Here is an 18,742-nt window from a genome sequence, read left to right on the forward strand (position 1 = left end):
TATATATAATATTAATGACTTACTGCAAGGGAATACAAAAACTAGGACTGCAAAGCAGACCATTCTGCAGCATGGTCAGTTACCAATTTTATCCTTCAAATCTATGCACACTACCTGCCTCTTAATAAAGAAGCAGTGGCTAAACAAAGAAAAATGTAGAAAAATGGGTGATGGTGACCATGGACCTGAGTTTAATCAGCAGTTAGTAGCCGTCCTGCAAAAGTTTGTTGATGTTGTCGTGACAGATAACCTTGCCAAAGAGGTGGAGAAAAAATAAAAATAAAAATGCAAGATTTGGTTCAAAACTGATTTTTTTTTTTAAAGTGAAAAACTATTTTTTGTAACTTTTGGTCACAAACAGAACACAAGGAAGCTAGTAATGTCCCACTTCAGAACATGGTATTTTTAATAGCCGCTGTCTGAACAACACCGGCACTGGTAATGGAGGGGTTAGCAAATGCATCAGCATCAGCTGTATCCTGTGCTAAGAGCAGCAGTGTACACCAAAGGCCATTAGCTGACACAGAGTCATAAATACTGTGCAAAGCCTGATAAAGCCCCCATCAGGAGCCTGCAGCTCACACCAAAGAAATCAATCAAACAATGGAGAGAGATATTAATATCTCCAGAGAAGGGTGGGAACAGAGAACATAATCAATGGACTGGTCTCTTTTTCTTTGTGGAGTGGTCATTTTTTAAATTTAATTCATACAGTATGAACTAAATCCCTAAAGCCATCCCCATGAAGAGAGAGAAGGACTTTAACAGGTCAGGAAAGGTCATTTCAAGTATTTACAAACAGCAGTGCAGTCTCAGTCAACGAGGTATTTCTTTAGTCCCAAAAAGATTAACAAGTTCAACAAACCTTAAAAAGTGTACCTATTACTAAAAGTGAAAGTAACTAAAAAGACTAAAGCTACACATAGATCCTCTAAGAACCATAACAAAAGAGGCTTGTATAGTACATCGCTGTTTCCTGAGCAGCTGGTCTGAGGCCGTTTCTCTATAAACCAGTTCAACCAGAATCAATTTGACCCAAGTGATGTTTGCCTTTCTTCCTTCCACATTCAGCTATTACACTTTGTAATGAGTCCTGAGAGGCTGTCACCTCTACCTCCGTCAGCCTAGTTTAACAGGATGGATACCAGTGAAACAGAAATGTACACTATGGTGATAGTTCACTCACACACATGAAGATAGTGCTTTGAGGAACGAAGATGGTAAGTGTATCCAAATGATGGAGAATTGTTACATCTGGCACCATTTAAAAATGATATGACTTCTAAGGCAAACACTTGTTCCATTTATTTACAAAGCAGTTAGAAAAGCTGTCACAAATGTTAATTAAAAAGTTTTGTATCTTAGCAAACGGCCATATTGCTGTTGCTATGTAAATTTTACTTATATTACTTTGGTGATATTATACAGTATATTACATGTGATTTCTTGACGTTATGATCCGTAGTATATTATCACTACAGGTCTAAATAAGCCTTTTAGATGCTATTTAAAAATAAAAATGATAATATTCTTATTCAATTGAATGATTGTTTTGTCATCAAAGAAAAGTAGCAAAACAAATTAAGACTATGTTTGATTTTTTCCTGAGCCCAATATGACATACTTTGTCTTTCTTTGTTTAGCTAATAGTAAAAAAACAACACATAACAAAGAAAGCATAAAATCCTGAAAAGCTGGAATAAGCAAAGATTTTGAATTTTTGCTGAAAAAATTAAGAGATTATAAAAATACTTGCAGATTTATTTTGTTGATCAACTAATCCAAAACATAAATGATGAAAGCATGTTCTATTTATTCATTCGAAAGGTGACGTCAAGTCGGTGATACTATGGCTGTTCCCAATACCTATGTGCTGATCTTTGCCTGTACCTGTGGAGTGATCCTGGGCATCGGGCTCTGTGCCAACCTGCTGGTCTTCTCTCTGTTTGCCAAGTATAACACGTTGCGTAAGAACCGCCTCGACATCCTCCTCCTCAGCATGACTTTGGCCGACTTCCTCACCCTCCTGCTCATCCCCTTCACCTTGCACTCCGCCGTCACTTACTCCTGGCCTCTGGGCAACACCTCTTGCAAGGTCTACCAGTTCTTGCTGGCCTTTAGCCTGGCAGCCAGCACCTACTCGCTATGTGCCGTTTCCATGACCCGCGCCATGATCATCACCAACCCGTATCAGCCGCCCACCATGGACCTAGTCATCCTCATGTTTGTCCTGGTCTGGGCCCTCAGCTTCTTCATCAGCCTGCCGCTGCGTATGTTTGCCAGCAAAGAGAGTCTGGGCCCGAGCCTAGCTAACTTCTCCTTCTGCCTTCCAACCATTCATGAGCACCACTACCAAGTGGTTCTGAGCCAGTTTGTACTTTACTACTTTGTTCCAATGCTAGTCATTGCCTTCAACTATATCCGGCTGGCTCTTTTTCTCCACAAGAGCCCTGTAATGTCGGTGTCCAGTGCCAGGAACACCCGCCGTGCCTCTGTCATGGTGTTCTTGGCAGCTGCTACCTTCTCAGTGTGCTGGCTGCCTGGTTATGTGCTGGAACTGTGTGTGTACTTGGGGTTGTATCACCATGGACAGGCTTGGGAGATGTTTTACTTCATCTGTACTGTGCTGCAGTACCTGCACCCCTGCATAAACCCTGTGCTCTATGTGCTTCTATCAAAGCGCTACCGCCACAGGAGGGCAGCCTGTCTCTTCAGCTGTAACAGGAATAGAGTACAGCCACAGGTGATCAGTGTCACCACAGACACCCTTTAAATACAGCGGATTGAGCAACGAGTTGTTGGCATTCAAGGACACTTTTTATATAATGTTAATACAAATCAACTGCTTTTGTGAACAACAAGATGGATGTTTTTTTGTGATTACTTTTAGATTCCCCCTCCACATTTGAGGTATAAATGCAAAAATGAGAAAATTAGAAAAAAAATGGTTTAGGATTATCTTTCAAACTTGATTACAATCAAATGTTCACATTCACTACAAAAAGCAGCTGAAATCATCTAAACGTTTGTACCTGTATCTAATACCTGTACCTGTATCTGTAGGGAAACTATGTAATAATCCAAGTACTACTACTAAGTCTTTTCACGTTGATTTGTTTCCTTGCACCAGATGTTTCTTTCCCTTAGATTTTATCATGTGGTCCACTTTTCTATTGTTTTAGTTCATTTGATTTAATTAAATTTTTCTTTTTTCTTTTTTCTTTTTCATTTTTCATTTTTCATTTTTCATTTTTCATTTTTCATTTTTCATTTTTCATTTCATTCATTTCACACATTCTATTGTTTTACATGCCGGTACACAAGTTTTATCACGCTTTTTGTGTAGTATTTGTATGCCTCTTCTTTATTAAAGTTGTCACAGGATAATTTCTTGCTTTTCTACAATATCATTGCAACATCTTTCTTAAGAGACAATGTTCTTGTTATTTCAAGAAACTGAGACTTTACAATGGCAGAAAATCTACTTTTCAAATGTTTGGATTCAAAAAGGTTTAGTGGAATGTGTCATCTTTTCCCTTTGCTTCAGAGCAAAGTTGGTCTCCATTTCCTTCACTTCTATTTAATACCAACGGTACATTTAAGACAAACTGTTACTACTACATGTTGCATCATATTTGAAAATCTGAGCACAACAAGTTCTGATGCAAATTGCAAATGCACATACAAAAAAAACTTTCACAGGGTGGTTATTACATAACTATTGGACACTACACAACTAGTAATGAAAAACCGTGGGGGCAGCTGCAGTCTCTCAGCCTTCATACAATTTAATAGAGCCATCAAAAGGGACCTTTCAACGATGCGGGACAGAACGACAAGACTGTGATTACAGTTGTTTCAGTGTATTATTGCAAACTTTAATGTATTATTTACATTGGTAAATATTTACTAAAGAGGTAGATACTGAATTTGTCTTTACGGTAATTCTAGAGCAAGATGAGTACATGCAAAGTAAAGAAATGGCGAGGAACAATCAGAAAAACGAATAATTGTAATGCAGAACTTGGATGTGGGAGTTGTAACCTTTATTCACCCTAAATACAGGTGTACTGTCTCTGAGCTGTGCTCATCTGAATACAGATGTTATTGCCTTCTTTTAGTTTTAGTTTTTCTAGGTGCAGTTACAATTATTCACAGCATAACTTAATTAAATATTTGATCACAGAATGCTGTGGCTGGACTGGACATGACATAACACTATCAAGTCAGATATTGACGCTGGGTAGCATGCTTACTAAACAATCAAACATTAGAAAAACCCCACAAATGAAAGGCACATTACCAACACTAATGTTAAGTGTTTCAGGGACGTCTGCTCTTTTGAAAATTAGCTTATTCGAAAGGAGCTCTTTGCTGTCCCCGGGGTGGATCAACAGCAACACCACCAGCGTCAGTGTGCCACTCTTTGCTCACTAGCAGCACACACACAAACACACACACACACACACACACACACACACACACACACACACACACACACACACACACACACACACACACACACACACACACACACACACACACACATTGACTTCCTATACTTTTCCCAGGCAGCTTCGGGCCTACATTTTGGAGTGGGAGAGGAGTAAGGACAGGAAAAGGCAGCATGTGTTGTAGTTATACAGAAAGCAAACGGATTGGTAAAGGGAATAACAAGTCCGGCTGAGTTCAGGCAGCCGTTGCAGTAATCGGAGACAAGCTGCCCCTCCCTCTGTCAGATTTCACCCTGACTTTTGGCCTTCTCTTTAGCGTACAGCAAGGGCAGCTGGCCTGACTCATACAGACCGTCATCTGCATACCATCAGCATGTTGGATATGGTGAAGCAATAAAAAACACGTGCTTGGGCGCAAAAAGTAACTCTATTGAACGTACTGCAGAGTGTAGAGACTGCTCTGCAACCTCTGAACAAATCATGATTATCTATAAACAATAAAAGCAAACATTTTTCTCATAACTGTGTTAATTGCTTTGTGAAAGCTTTCACACCTGATTGGTTACAATGCTGTGATTTTCCACCCTTACCAAATAAAAGTTAATTTCTTTTAACATTTGCTCTCTCTGGTACATGACTTTTATTGGCTGTGATCTTGTGGTGCTCATAATGAGGCATTTCCTGCTTCCAATGGAAAATAAATCAACGGCAGATGCTCCACCAGCTTAATAATGAGGTGATAATAACAATAACCTTTTGTTTTTAAAGGGATGTACGCCTCTAACCATTACCTTTGAATACTCTTGCTGCTATTTCTGTTTAACAAATCCACTAACAATAAATTCTGGTTTCAGTGCGGCTTTTATAACAATTAAACAAAACAATTTACTTTGCAAAAGTTGGTCATCAATATCTGACTTTCAAATTTTGAATCACACTACATGTAATTTAAAGGTGGTGGCAGAGCAATTCTCTATTAACTCTGATTTTTTCTGGTGATACAGAATCCTTATGCATCAGAAAATCAGATACAAGATATTGTGTTCTTCGGTCCTGCACATTCCCAGTTTCTTGAGTCAGCATATTCCCAGGGGGAGTTTTATTTCCTTGATACTATACATCAGTGTTTGCGAGCAATAATTCGCGAGAGCCAGGAAATCCAGCAAAGCACACAATTTAACAATTTCTATAATGGTTGGAGGGCTTATTTCCAAAATATCTTTGCTGGAGCTGCTGCCAGAATGTAATTAAATTACCTTGTCACTTAAAACTCCTTGGCATCTATTACATTAAGCAACCTTTCCTGACAGATCTACATGTATTACGATGACAGCCATCACATTGTCTTGTGCAACATTATCATGTCATTATCATTTTCATTTTAGATAAGTAAGAGTGTACAATGGGATCTCTTTAAACAATGCTGCTACAGTGTAATCGTGTTTTTGCTTAATGAAGCGGTAATTCTACTTATTTTACTTTTATAGACCTAAGTCTGGTGCTACCTTAAAGGTACCACAATTTGTAGAGTAATTTTTCTAAAAGCTAAAAAGTATGCATTTAGGGAAGGTTTAAAATTGGAGCTTTAGATGTGTGCACCTGACTGTAAAGATTGGTACAACTAACTTAGTTTGTCTGCAAGGTCTTGGAACACAGCCTCAAAACAAGAGGAAGTCACTGCAAAACACCAATGCCACACAATCTGTTTTTATAGAAAAACCGTGAGAAATTACTGGATAAAACACAACTATACTGACAAACAACAGAGCAGCAGCAGAGGGAGCCTAGTCCCTTTCTATTTTACACACAATATATAATAATGACTCAAACAACACTTGCAGAGTATTCACAGAATACTTTCAAATGCATGTTCAAAGTGCATCAATGAACATAGATGACACGGAATACAAAATAGCCTACATATACTATGAAGTATTCTTATTCAAGCTAATGGCTCTTCATAAACCAACTTCCCCAGACAATCAATGCTATCGATTATAGTTCATGTTAAAACCAAGTAAGGAATGACAACATTCAAACAAGTGATTACTAATGGACCTCAGTACAGATTATAACCAATAAAAAACCACCCATGACCGAATAGGTAACAACTATTGACTGTATAAATGTGTGACAACTTGTTGTGAAACATTATATTCCAAATTTATCCAAAACCTTGACAACCCTTGTCCATGATGCTAAGACTGTAAAAAAAACTGACAAACTACCACCATGATCTGCAGACAACATTTTGCTCCCTTAAGGCACACGGTGTGCTTGAATTGAGCAGCTGAAGTTGGTGACCTGGACACATTACATTTGACCAATAACATACAATTATAACCACATCAACAATTGCAATTCAATTGAATACAATTCAAGTCAATTTTATTCATAGTATTAAATCATAACAAAAGTTATCTCAAGACACTTTACAGATAGAGTAGGTCTAGACCACACTCTATGATTTACAAAGCCTTCTAGTAATTACCCCAAGAACAAGCAGTGCAACAGTGTCGAGGAAAAACTCCCTTTTAGGAAGAAACCTTGGACAGACCCTGGCTTATTAATTGCACAGTAACGTTATGTTTGTACAGGCCAGGCATTATGACATCAGGAAAGCCAGCACGCAAAGAGAGGGCAGGGAGTGTATGCCACACCTACCAATAGTTAAAGAAAACCTCTGTCCCAATCATGGTGGCAAAGTGATCACTTTTCCTCTGGGCTTGAGGTCTTCCACCCGACCACCACATACAACTCCACTGACACTCAAATGTCCGCCAACTTTGTCCTCTTTCCACAGGTCCATTTTGAAAGTAGCCAACGTTAGGCCTCCCTCTCTACTCTTAGTCAGTCGTTTATTTTGGAGCAGTTTTTTTAATCAAAAGTGCTAGCTTAGCGCTGACAGTTAGCTAGCAACTTTAGTCTTAAAAAAAACACGGCACAATATTAGCTAGATGATGGAAAAATAGCTAACTTGGTATTTAATTTGAATTAAGCTGCTAGTTAACTTCTTGTTGTTTTGTTTTTGTTGAGCCACATTGCTGTAGCTTAAGTCCATCATCGAGTTAACAGTTTATGTCAGTATCATGTAGCTAGCTAGTACTGTAGTTAATAAACCTTCACCTGGTCTCTGGGTGGTCTTAAAATGATGTCCAGGGACAGTCAGGCACTGTCCTGTACACTGTCCTGTGACTCAATGACTCTCCTGTACACTGTCTTGTAACTCCCAGACACTGTCCTGTGACTCCATGATTGTCCTGTCCACTGTCCTTGTGACTCACTGACTGTCCTGTACACTGTCCTGTGACTCCCAGACAGTGTCCTTTGACGCCCATGACTGTCCCGGGACAGTCAGACACTGTCCTGTGCAGTGTCCTGTGACTCTATGACTGTCCTGTACACTGCCTTGTTACTCCCAGACACTGTCCTGTGACTCCATGACTGTCCTGTGCACTGTCCTTTGACTCCAAGACTGTGCTGTCAGGCTCAGTCCTGAACAAAATATATACACATATACATACACTACTGGTCAAAAGTTTGGGGTCACAAATTTCCATTCCATTCCATTATAGCCAGAATACCAGCTGATCTGAGTGGGTGGCTGATTTGTAATGCAATATCTACATTGCCCAACATCAGCAACCATTCATCCAATGTTCCAAAGGCCCATTCTGTTTACCAATCTGATATCATTTTAAAAAAACTAACTGAGAAAACACTGGAAAATCCTTTTGCAATTATGTACGCACATGATGTAGTCTGAACTGCTGCCCTGGTTAAAAAAAACAATGCAACAGATCTCAGCTGGTATTCTGTCTATAATGGAGTGCAATGGAAATGTATAAGTGACTTTAAACTTTTGACCAGTAGTGTACATACTGTATGCATATGTATTTAACAGTAATGGAGTCACAGGACAGTGTACAGGACACTGGAAAGTGACTCCATTAAAGTGTACAGGTCACTGAAACAATTGGGCTTGACATTAATGCTGCCATCAGTCTGTGTGAACAGAACTGTGTCCATGCTCTGATACTTTTTGGCTTATTGATCAGAATTAGGGAATGTAGAGAAAATCAAATATCACATTGTTTTGACAAAATACCTTGGTATTGATACTGCAACAATATTGTAGTGTTAACTATTGGTGCTTTCACAAACTATTTACTCAATGAGATTGTTGATAAATAATCATTAGTTATGTGAATAAAATGATCAAGTGGGTAAGGGCGAGTAATAGAACAGTTACACAGTTAACAGTCTGGCAAGTTCAGAAAATGACATGACGTCACCATAACGCAGCCTTTAAAACCATGAAAAGACAACACTTATGCCATATTATGATATCCAAAATCTAGGACGATATTAAGTCTCATATCACAACATCAACCTACATATGCTTGTTTTTGTTTTTGTTTTTTACATATGACCCTATACTGCAACCTTCGTTATCAAATGCATGTAAGGCCAATGTACAATATTGGCCAACTACATTTTGTGAATTCCCAAAGGACCACATTCTTGACACTCTCTTCGAGTTAAGCAATGTACGTAGCTGACAGAAAATAGTTGTGGCTGTACACACTGTAAGATCAGAAGGCTCTTGCCCATGAGCTAATCATTCCATGTGCCATATAGGCAAGTGTTGACTGAGTGTTGCCTGTTTATTTATAGGCGTCTCTAAGGTTCCACAGCAGAGGATTGCTCTTTAAGCTGGATTCAATTACAGCTCTGGTGAAAGCTGAAAAAACAGCATCTATACAGACACAAACATGAGTATAAATTCGTAATACAAATCTGTAGGCCTAGTGTTTTGTGCTGTTTTTACAGTAGTTGAAGCACACACTCGTTACGTTTTCTCCAGAGAAATACAGGTTGCAAAATTAGACACATTTAGGTTAAAATTTTAATATTCATGTAGGATTCTCCTTTATTGTATTTTGATTGCTATGTAGGGAACTTGTTATGTATTGTTATGTAGGGAACTTGTGTAAGAACTGTTAATGTATGGATATACAACAACTGTGATGGCAACAACAACCTACAACTTCAGCTCAGCATGTGCTGTCATCATCCCAAACCCAGTTAACCAGTGGCAGCATGAGGAACCCACAAGTCCGCTGTGCTCGCAAACATACCTTCATGTTCAAATTTGAAGTTGGATACAACACAACTGAATACAACAAAAAAGAATGCATAAGTCGCCAGCAGCAGAAGTAATTGAGAATAAATCATTCTAAAGTTGAGGAAAATCAGTTAGTGAAATCAGCTTTGAATTGGACCCCATGCGTTAAATTAGCCTTGTTTAAAATCACAATGGACAAAACGAAAGATTAATTAATGAGCATGCAAGTTAGAGCACTCCGGAAGCTACTGTATGGGTTGAGAAATGCTGTCAGACACATGGTAACAACTTGCAGTCCAGATGGTCAGGCCCAACCTTGGCCTGACAAAATATCACTGTTCAGCAGCCTGTTTACGTTGTAAAGCGCACTGTGACATGTAGGGACATGGCAGGTGAGGAACAAAAAAGGAAAATGTTAGAGGTAACACTGAGTAAACCTCTGAGCTTCGGTACAAGTGAGTCCTTGTAAGTGCCAGTGTAAATATGGTTCTTCCTTTAAAGGAAATAATCAGAGAAAGGAGAACCTGCACTTACTTCAAACGAAATAAATTTGTACAAGCAGAATGTTTTTTTTAAATCGGCTGAAGAATCTTCAGCAGCTTGCCAAGAAAAAAACTAATCAGGGAGTATAGTAAAGGATGACAATCAACAGATTGTGCAAGCCCTCTTCATTCTCAATGTGCTGAGCTTTCCACCTTTTCACACAACACTTAACAAGACACAAGGATTAATATATCAATCATATCTCTACTAGAGCTGAAACACATAATTGACTTAAAGATTAGGTGATCTATACAGAAAATCTGTCTGCAACAATGTTTTTTTAATTCTTTGGGCTATACAGCAGCTCTGATCAGTTTCATGGGCCTAGTCATCAAAGTGACCCAAAGCAGCCTGAGGGAGTAGCGATTAGGGCATCAATTTGTAATTATTTTATGTTGTTCATCAAAAAGATAAACCACTTAATTAGGCTAATATGAATTATTCGATTGTTAACATTGTTGCAGAAATATTTTCTGTATAGATCACCTAATCAATAAGTCAATTATGTGTTTCAGCTCTAGTAGAGATGCGGTGGGTATATTAATCCCTGTGTCTTGTTGAGTGTTGTGTGAAAAAGTTAAAGCTCAGCACATTGAGAATGAAGAGGGCTTACACCCTAATACTGATAGAAGTCAACAGGAATTCAGTCAGCCTAGTTGAGCAACTAAATGCCAAGAGAGTAGAGTCTGAAAGTAGAATCATATTAAACATTTTAAACTTTGAGAGCTTTGAAGTCATCCTTGATTAATAACCCGTGTGGGTTTGCCTGTGAACTGATCCCCTTTGCAGTTGCCCTTGGTCTGGAGTTTGGAAGACGCCGTCTACTAAAAAAGGGAAAGGCTTGATCAAGGAGTGAAATTTGAATCCGAAGTAGGTGTGGTGCAGGACATGCAGAGATAATTCCAAGGAGCCCCGCCCTCAGGATCTAAGGTGTCAAGTTTCATCATGCAGCGCCCCGATACCTAGCAAAAACATGAACATCAACTTCAGATGACAGCAGGCTAAAATTGGTGGATATCAAAACCCAGTGACTGGCAACAAGCTTGGCTGAAGTATCAACTTTCTAGAGTGGAAGCCCTGGGTTCAGACACCTCAGGGTGAGGAGACTGTGTGCTCCACTCACTTGCAAAGCGGGGATTGGGGACGGTATAAACGCAGCTTAGGTTCCATTAGACAAAAACTTTCACACTGTTTATTAAATGCAGCTGGACGTGCTCTTCACATCTCAGCCACATAAACTGTCTGATGAAAACTAAAATGTTTGCTCCAATCCATATAAAGTTCCCTATTCTGTATACATTTAAGATAAGATCAATTAATTGTCCCATACAGCGACAACACAACGTACATCTTTAAAAAGAGCAGATCTATCACAGCAACTGTGGTGATAGCTTTCAAGTCAAATGACACAGGTGTCTTGTAGAACTACATGGTTATAAGTGATACACAATTGCAGAATAGAAATTCTGCAAAATATTGGCTGATGTTGTGGGATTTTTTTAAATTGTCAAATACTGTCGGTATCAGTATCTGTAAATTGGCTATATCATCTAGGTTAAAACTGGGCTGAATTTGGTAGAAAAGTCAATACTTTTTGGATGTCTGGGTTACTTATAACAATTATTTAAACAGCATTTCAATTAGGCTACTATACTTCAACGTTATGTTGGGACCTGCATCCCACTTAAACAAACCATGAAAAGATGTTGAAACCATGGTTATGTGTCTAAAAACTTTAATTTATCAACCAGATTTAGCTCAAGTTTAAAGTACATATACTGCGATTTGATAATTAAAAAAAAAACTTTCACTATATCACAGTATGCATATTGTATTTTCAGGGGTGTGGATGAGGCTGCCAATGGCAGAGAGAACAGTCAAAGTATGTTGAGCTTGATAATTTATATAAAAAAATTAAAGAACAAACCAACAAAAGTGTAGTGAAAGCAGTGGGAAAAACAGTAATCCAGACAGAAAAACAAAATCACTGTGAACACAAGACAAATAAATCCAACGACAGCACAGAACAGAACAGAACAGAACAGAACAGAACAGAACAGAACAGAACAGAACAGAACAGAACAGAACTGAACTGAACTGAACTGAAAGACCTTGACAACAGCAACCGGCAACCGGCAACCGGCAACCGGCAACCGGCAACCGGCAACCGGCAACCGGCAACGTAACGATCCCACACAAGACAAACACAGAACAGGGACTAAATACACCAGCTAGTAAGGACTAACAAGAGACAGCTGACACACCAGGTGAAGTACATCAGGGCGGGGCAGAACAATCAGAAAAGGCGGGAAACAAAGAAAGACAGGAAGACCAAGGATGTAACCAAACAGTAAGACAGTAAAAACTAAATAAAATAGGAAGAAGGAACCAACAGAAAACATGAAACCAACTAAAACAAATCAACTTGACACAAGGACAAAAACATCACAAGTATATTTTCCAAAACATCTGTTGAGAAATTGTTAAAGGATAACATGTAAGAAATTGGTTAATCCAGCATTCCTGACAAATCAAGGCACTATGTCACATTGATACTAACATCATGTCAAATTAAATATTGACATAAAACAGTCTTTCTCAGGGATTTGCAACACCCATTCTTTTTGAATAATTACTAGTGATCTTTTATTAAAATTGTAAGTCCGTGAAGTTAATAAAAAGTGGCTCAAATCAGAGACTTACCAGGTATAGCTCTACCTTTATAGACTCATCTGAGCGTCTGAGACGCTGTCATCACCGGCCTACAGAGCATAAGTCCCACTGGGGCAAATGCCCCCTATTTCATTTCAAGCAGAGTAGTTGGCGCTAGAATGATGTGATCCAAAGAAGCTGTTGACTAGCTTGGTGACACAACAACAACAATTTTTATAATAAACCTTCGATTTATAACACAATCTCACAAACATTGTACTGCCCTTGACCCTCCTGCATCACCACCACTGATGTGCTCTTGAGCAAGGCCCTTAACCACAACCCCTCCAGTGGAGTTGCTCAGGGGCCAGAAGATCAGACTGTGGTTTTACAAATTGTCCTAATAGCGACTCTGGATACATGCTTACAGAAACACACACACACACACACATGACACACACACTTTGTAAATACTTGGCCCTGGGTTTTGAGAGGAGCAAGGCCAAGGGGAGTCACTGATACAAGATGCTACTGTGATTACCTCACGTCTGTATTGGGTTAGGAAGGAACCTCATTCTGTTTATATTTAGATAAAGACAGGAAGAAGTGCAATCAATCAAAATGTTAATAAAGATTATGTGTTTCAGAATATCTGAGAATGGCTTAAACGATACATTTTTAAAACAATTGTCATGTTACAAATAATTCACAAACTTCAAGAGTCACATCCTTTTTGATCATAAAGAATTTTTTTTTCTCATGCTATGGTGTCAATTAGAGATTGCCTATTGTATTTATCATTATACTGTCATAAGTAAATAATTATGATGACATGAACTTCAATCGAGCTCACAGATTTTTTCAGCCATTCAGAGAAATTTATTTCTCTGAAGAATGATGAGAAAGCAGTTTTCTTGGTGTGAGTGGATCTACAGTATCTTGTTTCCATGGGGGGGGGTCTCCTGCATTCATAGGTTGAGCCATTAATAATGACTGGAGGTTCCTTGCTGTCAGCATTTATCCACTCTGCAGGCTTTATGGCATGTGTCTCCCAGGCTACGTCTCATTACATGCGGTCACTGTAAAGTATGCATGTGCACACTTTTACTTGACATGCACATCTATCTACTTATCTAAATGTATGGATTTGTGTCGAAGGCACCACTGGAGGACCCACCAGGAACATGAATGGAGAATACTGTTAATAATACAATCAAGAAATGAATATGAATAATGCACTAAAATAAGATTTGTGACGCAAAACAGACAAAATGTACTAACAATGCATTTGGAACAATTATAAATAAAGGTGACACAGGGAGACTACTCTGGATCTTGACAGATCGCTAAATCCTTTGAGTATTTTATTTCTTGTCTGACCGATATACAAGACTCACCTGTTCATTTCTCAGCTGGTTTGTTATTGTTTGTTTCCTTGGTTACAGTCAAGGCCTGACATCTGGGCTTGACCCAGACAGTCATTTGGTGAGCGCTATATGCTAACACGTTAGCAGCAGGCGGCACCGTGTCCTGACACTGACATTTGACACTGACATCCAACCCTTTCTTTAGTGAACGGAAAGGCCAAAAAAGCTGTGCTCCTCTAGGGTCCAGTGCTTGTTAACCTGAACAAAAATAAAAACCTCTCTGACATAAATGTTTGTGGTGACTTGTTGTACCTGCCAAAAAATTGACTGCATCAATGGAATAATGCAAACCATCCAGGTTGGTTTTAATAACACTGATTAGCACCCTTGGGCTATTATTAGGCTCCGATCTACAACTGCAGTGATTGACTTAGCTGATGCAGCTTTATGAAGGCAACGAAAGTGGAAAGAACTGAGCTATAAATAGATATTACAAATACTACAATGCTGCGGTACACATATAACTTCACTCTGCACACCCCGGCCATATTTTCTAAACCTTTTATCATTTAATATTTAAGAGTAATAGAATTATTAAACTCTAACATGAAAGGAAGTAGACCCTAAACCTGTTTTTAATAAAACACTCGGTTCTGCTGACTTCAGGGGATTTGCAGGGTCTAATAAGGAAAAAATAAGATTAGATTTAGTTGAAGGTGTTTTTTTTTTTTTACACCTTAGTATCTCAGTGGCCAGGTCACTTGTTTCCTGGGACTCCCTGTGTTTGAAGTTGTACAATTGAGCCCTTTCAATGCAATGAACGGTGAATGTAATTTCTGCTGTGGCTTCCTGAAGATGCTATCCTCTCTGGCCTACTCAAGTGTCGGTTAAGCCAGCAGTTTCCACTAGCTGGGTCCTGGAACCGCCCTGGTTATCCAGTCTGTATGCATATGCTTCAAATCCTTAAGGTAACTTCATCTTGTTTATTTCAAGAGACATTTAATAGCTGAAGAAAAAAAAACTCACTACCCCTAACACGACAAATCTGTTTGTTACTTGTTTATGTACTCCTGGTTTCTAAAACTGTGGGCTGTGACCCCAAGAAGACACAGGCTGGGTTTTGGAGGTTCCCCTTGTGACTAGAATAGCCCTGTGATTTCATGAATGAGGGACCTGCAGGGTGAGAGACTTCTTTTCTGAGTCAACTCCTGATCTATATAACACACTTGACCTTGCTCTGAATAAAAAAAGACTGATGACTCTGACGTGGGATATTTTAAAAAAGACATTCACTTACAATTAAAACGATTTTGTAAGGCTACCCCTTTGCTTGGAAATCACTGCTACAGTGAAGAGAGTGAGTATGAGAGGGACAGCAGCAGCAGCAACAGCAAGTGTCATCTGGTCTTCCAACTTGGGGAGGGCTTTGGAGTTTAAAATGGTGTGAATATGATAGCCATCGATATAGCTTATGCAAGTGGAGATCTGTCTGCACTATTGGAAGTTGACAGTTCAGAGGCACTAATCTGACAAAAAGGACTGTATAAATCAACAACAGCACAACGATTTCGGATATCAACAAACAAAACTGTTGGGGAGAAAAAAAAGGGGACATTGTCTCTGGCGGCTGCATGAGAAAGCGAGTTGGGAGGACGCAAAGGCAAAAGGGCAAGAGGAAGCCACCAAGGAGGTGAGTGACGGATTTACCCTCGGAGGGGTAAAACATGACTGTGGTGTCCCAGGAGAACCACGACGACACTGTAGTCGTATCTCCTTTGTTGCAAGATGCTGCTGGCTTGGAACCCGCGGACCAGGAGTGCAGCGAGAGGGTGGTCATCAACATCTCAGGTCTGCGCTTTGAGACGCAGTTAAAGACCCTCTCCCGCTTCCCGAGAACGCTTTTGGGAGATCCGCGTAAACGGATGCGTTTCTTTGACCCACTGAGAAATGAGTACTTCTTTGACAGGAACAGGCCGAGCTTTGATGCCGTGCTCTATTATTACCAGTCAGGAGGACGTCTTCGGAGGCCAGTGAGTGTACCTGTGGATATTTTTCTGGAAGAATTAAAGTTTTATGAATTCGATGAAGAAGTCATAGAAGTTCTCCGAGAAGATGAGGGCTTATTGAGGGAAGAGGACCGCCCGCTGCCGAACAACGTGTATCTACGCCAGCTATGGCTCCTGTTTGAGTATCCAGAGAGTTCAGGACCTGCTCGGATAAATGCCATTGTGTCAGTTATGGTTATTTTAATATCCATAATTATATTTTGCTTGGAGACTTTACCCGAGTTTAGAGAAGTCCCCGCAGTGCCCGACAATCACGCCAATGGAAGTGCTCACGGCAAAGCGCCCAGTCCGTTTACAGATCCATTTTTCATGGTGGAGACACTTTGCATTGTGTGGTTCTCCTTTGAATTCACCATGAGGTTTCTCTCCTGTCCCAGTAAAGCAGTTTTTTTTAAAAACATAATGAACCTGATCGATGTTGTGGCTATAGCTCCTTATTTCATCACCCTGGGCCTTGACCTGGCAGAGCATCAGGGCAGCAGTCAGCAGGCTGCGTCATTGGCCATACTGAGGGTCATCCGTCTGGTCCGTGTTTTCAGGATTTTTAAACTTTCCAGACACTCCAAAGGTCTCCAGATTCTCGGCCAAACGCTTCACGCAAGCCTCAGGGAGCTGGGACTGCTCATATTCTTCCTGATTATTGGAGTCGTTTTATTCTCCAGTTCTGTTTATTTTGCAGAAGCAGAAGACCCCGAATCTGGATTTTCAAGCATACCTGATGCATTTTGGTGGGCTGTGGTGACAATGACCACAGTTGGATATGGAGACATGTGCCCCTCCACCATTGGGGGGAAATTCGTTGGATCTTTGTGCGCCATCGCCGGAGTGCTAACCATAGCTTTACCTGTCCCTGTTATAGTGTCAAATTTCAATTATTTCTACCACAGGGAAAACGAGGATGAGGAAAATGTTCAGTACGTACACGTGACATGCGGGCAGCAGCAGCCATCCTTAGGTGAATCTGATTCAAACAAAAGTAACCTGTCGCTTTCAAAAACAGATTCCTTTCAGGAAAGCGACGACTTGGAAACTTTGACATATCCAAACGTAACCCCAGTGGAGACATACACAGGGAGACTGTCAGACGTATAAACGTTGCAAGACAGTTTTATTTCTGGTGAGTTGTCTTCCAGTGGACTTACAATTTGGGCTCCATGCCGGATGCTGCAGTTGTTTTACGCAAACTGTGGTCCCAAACATGGAGCCTCAGATATTCTTACTCGAAGATGAGGATTGTCTTAAATTCACAGTAGATGGATTTGAAGTGGGTGGGCCCTCACATGAAAGCATTTGGGAACCCCTGGGGTACGCAGTGAAATGCCATCAGCAGTGATTGAGCTATACGATGACAAACTTCTCAATCAATAAAGGGCAATTGAAATAACCAAAGAAAAATAAATGTTAAGGTTTTATTATTTTTAATTCCTCAGTTAATTGTATATATATATATATATTTAATAACTTCTAAGTGGTGTTTACGCACGAACCAAACTATGTCTTTAGACTGTTCTAAAATCACGTAGCCTCTTTTCAAAGTACCTGGACTTTAAATAAAGTAGAGGAGACCTCTTGACGCACCAGCTGTGCACGGAGAAGCTAACAAATGATACAATGAGAGATAAAAATCATTACCAACTTAAATTTTCTTTAGAGCTTGTATTATGCTTCTATATGAATGTGATCACGACAAGTGAGCTCTGAGCGCCACGTTGTGGATGATAAATGTCCCTGCAGACAACACTGCTCAGGCTCTGTGTGAGTTTGAGTATCTTTGCATTGTTGCAGCTGGCCCGATTGATGTAGGCATAAGCCACATAGATCATGCTCTTTGACTCTGTATGGATGCTTGTGATGGCTACTTCAGACGATTATAGGAAGCGTGTTACTCCTTCACAGTCGCAGAAAAATACAAGCATGGGATTCTCTTCTTCTCCGGAGTATTGGAACATTTACTCAAGGCTATATTCGTGCATCGCTAGTGTTGTAGCCTACAGAGACCTCGTGGAGGAAACACTTTGAAAATGTTCAGTCTGCCTTAATGGACATTGTGTGTATCATCATTAGAAAAAACAACATTCTTTTGGGCAGGCTTTCTTAATGACCACGCTTTATTTGTGTAAAAAAAACCTGCGTTTTGTAATTCTGAATTGTCTCTTTTCTTATGCAGCTTTTAACACGAAGTTGGAGTCCCAACTGGCCTCTGTGCTGTTACAAACATTCGGATTGCGTTGCAGCTCCTGCCCACAACACCACAACCCCAGCCATTACAATGCATTATCTGCATGGCACGAATGCAATGTGAATTTTAAATGTAATTAAATATTTATTTTTTTAATTTAAACATGTATGTGAAATTAACTTAATCCTTTTTATAAATAAATTTGGACTCAAAAAATATACTACCACTTGTTATTTTTTTACTCTCATTGTACGGATCAGACTCACAAAAGGCAAACAGCAAGTCACTGGTGGAAAGAAAAATACAAATCCATGTCCATTAATTAATTCAACACACTTCACCACTTTTGGTGC

The 18,742-nt window shown here is 39.7% G+C and overlaps 2 protein-coding genes across 2 annotated transcripts; both read left to right on the top strand.

The window, feature by feature from the left end:
• Nucleotides 1-1,849: 1,849 nt before the first annotated feature.
• Nucleotides 1,850-2,931, top strand: LOC117949449 (galanin receptor 2a). The gene has a single exon (XM_034879752.1). It carries the CDS (start codon nucleotides 1,850-1,852, stop codon nucleotides 2,771-2,773), a length of 924 nt encoding a protein of 307 aa, XP_034735643.1. The 3' UTR covers nucleotides 2,774-2,931.
• Nucleotides 2,932-15,281: 12,350 nt separating this feature from the next.
• LOC117949436 (shaker-related potassium channel tsha2-like) lies at nucleotides 15,282-18,068 on the top strand. The gene has a single exon (XM_034879731.1). The coding sequence runs from the start codon at nucleotides 15,869-15,871 to the stop codon at nucleotides 17,300-17,302; it is 1,434 nt and encodes a 477-aa protein (XP_034735622.1). The 5' UTR covers nucleotides 15,282-15,868; the 3' UTR covers nucleotides 17,303-18,068.
• The last annotated feature ends 674 nt before the right edge of the window (nucleotides 18,069-18,742 follow it).

Source organism: Etheostoma cragini, chromosome 8 (assembly GCF_013103735.1).
Source record: "Etheostoma cragini isolate CJK2018 chromosome 8, CSU_Ecrag_1.0, whole genome shotgun sequence".
Classification (NCBI taxonomy): domain Eukaryota; kingdom Metazoa; phylum Chordata; class Actinopteri; order Perciformes; family Percidae; genus Etheostoma; species Etheostoma cragini.

Coding starts and splice junctions, on each gene's coding strand:
- LOC117949449 (XM_034879752.1), top strand. CDS start 1,850: ATGGCTGTTCCCAATACCTATGTGCTGATCTTTGCCTGTACCTGTGGA.
- LOC117949436 (XM_034879731.1), top strand. CDS start 15,869: ATGACTGTGGTGTCCCAGGAGAACCACGACGACACTGTAGTCGTATCT.